The sequence below is a fragment of the Babylonia areolata genome, chromosome 27, assembly GCF_041734735.1.
Source record: "Babylonia areolata isolate BAREFJ2019XMU chromosome 27, ASM4173473v1, whole genome shotgun sequence".
NCBI lineage: Eukaryota > Metazoa > Mollusca > Gastropoda > Neogastropoda > Buccinidae > Babylonia > Babylonia areolata.
This window is the reverse complement of record NC_134902.1, coordinates 39,720,740-39,725,823: the sequence shown is the minus strand read 5'-3', so window position 1 is coordinate 39,725,823 and position 5,084 is coordinate 39,720,740. Positions and strand designations below refer to the sequence as shown.

At 48.7% G+C, this 5,084-nt stretch overlaps 1 protein-coding gene across 2 annotated transcripts in view; it reads left to right on the top strand.

Annotated features, from left to right (window-relative positions):
* The first annotated feature begins 3,212 nt into the window (after positions 1-3,212).
* Positions 3,213-5,084, top strand: part of LOC143301643 (uncharacterized) — a 122,124-nt gene continuing 120,252 nt past the window's right edge. For both annotated transcript variants that reach the window (XR_013057818.1, XM_076616071.1), the window contains exon 1: positions 3,213-3,474. Coding sequence is in view for 1 of the 2 variants with exons in the window: in XM_076616071.1 (XP_076472186.1) it covers positions 3,441-3,474 (34 nt within the window). In the remaining variant the exon portion in view is untranslated. The remainder of the gene's footprint in view (positions 3,475-5,084) is intronic.

Below are 5,084 nucleotides of genomic sequence, written 5' to 3'. Positions count from 1 at the left end.
TGCTGCACATGTGTCCTGTGTGTTGTGCTGTACATGTCCTGTGTGTTGTGCTGTACATGTCCTGTGTTGTGCTGTACATGTCCTGTGTTGTGCTGTACATGTCCTGTGTGTTGTGCTGTACATGTCCTGTGTGTTGTACTGTACATGTGTCCTGTGTTGTGCTGTACATGTGTCCTGTGTTGTGCTGTACATGTGTCCTGTGTGTTGTGCTGTACACGTGTCCTGTGTGTTGTACTGTACATGTGTCCTGTGTGTTGTACTGTACATGTCCTGTGTGTTGTGCTGTACATGTCCTGTGTGTTGTGCTGTACATGTGTCCTGTGTTGTGCTGTACCCGTGTCCTGTGTGTTGTGCTGTACACGTGTCCTGTGTTGTGCTGTACATGTGTCCTGTGTTGTGCTGTACATGTCCTGTGTGTTGTGCTGTACATGTGTCCTGTGTTGTGCTGTACATGTGTCCTGTGTGTTGTGCTGTTCATGTCCTGTGTTGTGCTGTTCATGTGTCCTGTGTTGTGCTGTACATGTGTTGTGTGTTGTGCTGTACACGTGTTCTGTGTTGTGCTGTACATGTGTCCTGTGTGTTGTGCTGTACATGTGTCCTGTGTGTTGTGCTGTACATGTGTCCTGTGTGTTGTGCTGTACACGTGTTCTGTGTTGTGCTGTACACGTGTTCTGTGTTGTGCTGTACACGTGTCCTGTGTTGTGCTGTACATGTCCTGTGTGTTGTGCTGTACATGTGTCCTGTGTGTTGTGCTGTACATGTGTCCTGTGTTGTGCTGTACATGTGTCCTGTGTGTTGTGCTGTACATGTGTCCTGTGTTGTGCTGTACATGTCCTGTGTGTTGTGCTGTACATGTGTCCTGTGTTGTGCTGTACATGTCCTGTGTGTTGTGCTGTACATGTGTTCTGTGTTGTGCTGTACATGTGTCCTGTGTTGTGCTGTACATGTGTCCTGTGTGTTGTGCTGTACACGTGTTCTGTGTTGTGCTGTACACGTGTTCTGTGTTGTGCTGTACATGTGTCCTGTGTTGTGCTGTACACGTGTCCTGTGTTGTGCTGTACACGTGTTCTGTGTTGTGCTGTACATGTGTCCTGTGTTGTGCTGTACCCGTGTCCTGTGTTTTGTGCTGTACACGTGTCCTGTGTGTTGTGCTGTACACGTGTCCTGTGTTGTGCTGTACACGTGTCCTGTGTTGTGCTGTACACGTGTCCTGTGTTGTGCTGTACACGTGTTCTGTGTTGTGCTGTACACGTGTTGTGTGTTGTGCTGTACACGTGTTCTGTGTTGTGCTGTACACGTGTTCTGTGTTGTGCTGTACACGTGTTGTGTGTTGTGCTGTACACGTGTTCTGTGTTGTGCTGTACACGTGTTGTGCAGACAGTGTGTCAGAATACCGATGCAGCAGCGGGGATGAGATAAAAAGCAATGCAGCTATCTTGTGTGAGTCTTCACTGAGTTGGGGGTGGGGGTGGGGGTTGAGGGCTGAGGAGGGGAAGTGATAGGTGAGAGGGGGGTGGTAGGAAGGAGGATGGGTGGTAGGAGAAGGGTGAAGGTGGCGGGGGGAGGGGGGGAGCAGGCTGGAGGCAAAAGCGGCAGGGTGCGTGCTGTGTGCTCTGGTTCGTGTTTTGGCATGAAGCTCAGTGGTGTTTGGGATGTGGTGGTGTGGTTGTGGAGATTTTTTTTTCGAACTGTTGTTGTTGTAGTAGTAGTAGTTGTTGTTGTTGCTGTTCTACTTCTTCTTCTTCTTCTACTACTACTACTACTACTACTACTACTACTACTTCTTCTTGTTCTTGTTCTTGTTCTTCTCCTCCTCCTTCTTCTTCTTCAGTCTTCTTGTTGTTGTGGTTGTTGTTGTTGTTCACTCAGTCTTCTTCTTGCTTTAAACATTTCCTTTATTCAAAGAAGCAACATAGCACAAGCACGTAGACACAAAAGGTACGGGAGGGGCGTCAATCAAGGTCCTTTTAATCACCACCCAATAAGAAACCATCACGAACAAGACTGAAGTGGGCATGTTAAAGGAATCGCTGTAATTATAATCGCATTGACAAGTACGAGGCAAACTGATACATCAAGAGGCCCAAATCACAAAGATAGAATATCAAAGTAAAAAAAACAAATAAAAAACAGGTAAACAGTATGTGATGTGGAAGAATGAGAGGGAGTCGTGCAGGCAATTTGTTCATCGGACAAAATCTGGTCTGCAACATTCGTTTGCAGGTCTAACACTCTATCGCAGATTTGTTTTTAAAAATAAGAGAATTCAGAATCGCCCATATTTCAAAAATAATTTCGTGTACAACTCTAAAAATGTTGACATTTTCGTCTAAACTCCATCAGCTGTGCACCTCCAAACAGCAGAATTCTTCTTCTTCTTCTTCTTCTTGTGTTCATTTGCCTGTACAACAGATTAACGTGAAGAAAATTGATACTGACGTGTAAAATATATTTCATATCATAATTCCTGTACAGTCAGTCGCACACACACGCCCACGCACACACACACACACACACACACACACACACACACACACACACACACATGCCCTCCCAATACCCCCCCACCCCACACACACACACAGAGAAAACCAACACACACGCACACACACATGCACATACCCCCCCCCCCCACACACACACGCACAGAGAAAACCAGCACACACACACACACACACACACACACACACACACACACACACACACACACACACGCTTCCTCCCACCGCACACACACAGAGAGAAAACCAGCACACACACACACACACACACACACACACACACACACACACACACACAAAGAGAAAACCAGCACACACACACACACACACACACACACACACACACACACACACACACATGCCCACACACACACAGAGCAAACCAGCACACACACACACACACACACACACACACACACACGCCCGACACCCCCCACCCCCCGGCCCCCTACACACACACAGAGCAAACCAACACACACACACACACACACACACACACACACACACACACACACACGAACTGTGGCCAATTGCAACCAGTGAGATGCCGACTGCGCTGCGTGCCGATCACTGCTTCTGTCTGAAGCGACTGGCGAGCCGTCACTGAATTCTGCACACACACACACACACACACACACACACACACACACACTCCCCCACCCACCCCACCCCCCTCACATAGTGAGTGCCAGTCTCTCTGCTTCATCACAAGAGTTCTTGCTGTACTGCGAGAGGAGAAGGCGTGCCGCGAAAAGTCACACTTTTACATAACTCAGCATCGCTCTGCTAGGCTAGGGCAGAGTCAGAGTTTGGGGCTTTGTGTGCGTGCGTGTCTCCGGCATTGATTGATCGAGTGAAGAACAGTTGAAGAGGTTGTGGCGCCCAATTCCCCGTGTTTGTTTGGAGAGGAAAGTTGTCGTTGATAACACAGAGAGAAAAATGAAGTATTTGGCTGTTTTGGTTCTGGTTGCAGGTAAGTTGGGAGGTTGGTGTGCTTGTACTTGTGTCTTTTTTTTTTGTCCGTGTGAAAGTTTTTGTGTTTGTTGAATGTTTTCCGGCTTTTTAGTTGTTGTTTTTTTTTCCCTCTTTCGTTGTTGTTGTTGTTATTGTTGATGCTATTGTTGTTGTTTTTTTTCTGATGGTTCGTTTAGTCACATTACTCTTGTTGGTCAAGTTTAGCATACTCTCTGTCTGTCTCTCTGTCTGTCTTTCTCTGTGTCTGTGTCTGTTCTGTGTCTGTGTCTGTTCTGTCTCTCTGTCTGTCTTTCTCTGTGTCTGTTCTGTGTCTGTGTCTGTCTGTCCGTCTGTCTGACTGTCTGTCTCTTCTGTTTCTTTTTCTGTCATTCTCTCTATGTTTGTCTGTCTCTGTCTGTCTGTCTCTGTCTCTGTCTGTCTGTCTGTCTGTCTCTGTTTCTCTCCAGTCCCCAACAGAAGCAAGATGAAATAAAACAACAACATACACATGTTTACTGCTGATCTGATTTCTCCTGGGACCACAGATGTTCCATCCATCATTCCCTCACTGCACCACGTGCTGGATGTTGGTCTCCCCCCCCCCCCCCCCCTCACCACGTGCTGGATGTTGGTCTCCCCCCCACCCCACCCCTCACCACGTGCTGGATGTTGGTCTCCCCCCCCCCCCACCCCTCACCACGTGATGGATGTTGGTCTCCCCCCCACCCCACCCCTCACCACGTGCTGGATGTTGGTCTCCCCCCCACCCCCCACCCCTCACCACGTGACGGATGTTGGTCTCCCCACCCCACCCCACCCCACCCTCACCACGTGCTGGATGTTGGTCTCCCTCCCCCCCACCCCTTACCACGTGCTGGATGTTGGTCTCCCCACCCTCCGCCTCACCACGTGACGGATGTTGGTCTCCCCACCCCACCCCACCCCTCACCACGTGCTGGATGTTGGTCTCCCTCCCCCCCACCCCTTACCACGTGCTGGATGTTGGTCTCCCCACCCCCCGCCTCACCACGTGACGGATGTTGGTCTCCCCACCCCACCCCACCCTCACCACGTGCTGGATGTTGGTCTCCCCCACCCCCCCCACCCCTCACCACGTGCTGGATGTTGGTCTCCACCACCCCACCACCCCCACACACACACCCCTCCTCTCTCTCTCTCTTCTTTGCTTTTACAACAGAGTCAACATATTTGTCTGACAGAGGTTTTTGATTTATGTAGAAAAAATGGTATTGTCAATCAGTTGTTGAAAATATCTTCTTTTTGTTGTTGTTGTTGTTGTTGATCCGGTTAGTTTTGCAGATGGATGTTAAGACCTCGCGAAGACAACGAAAATGTCTTGATAAGCATCATGCGCTGGTTAAGCAAATTTAGAGACTGATGACTTCATAAAAACGTTAGACACCCATGTTCAACCTGTTATTATGTGTGGAGCTGAATTATACTGTAGGGGCTGGATAAATCAGGATAGATAGATAGATACTGAACATGTTCATCTGCATGCACAGAAAAGCATCTCAGGAGTCCCCAAAATGATAAAACCACGGAGAAACAGTACTGCTGGCCGTCACCCTGTTCAAATCCACCTGTCTGTTAGTTCCAGTAGACAAC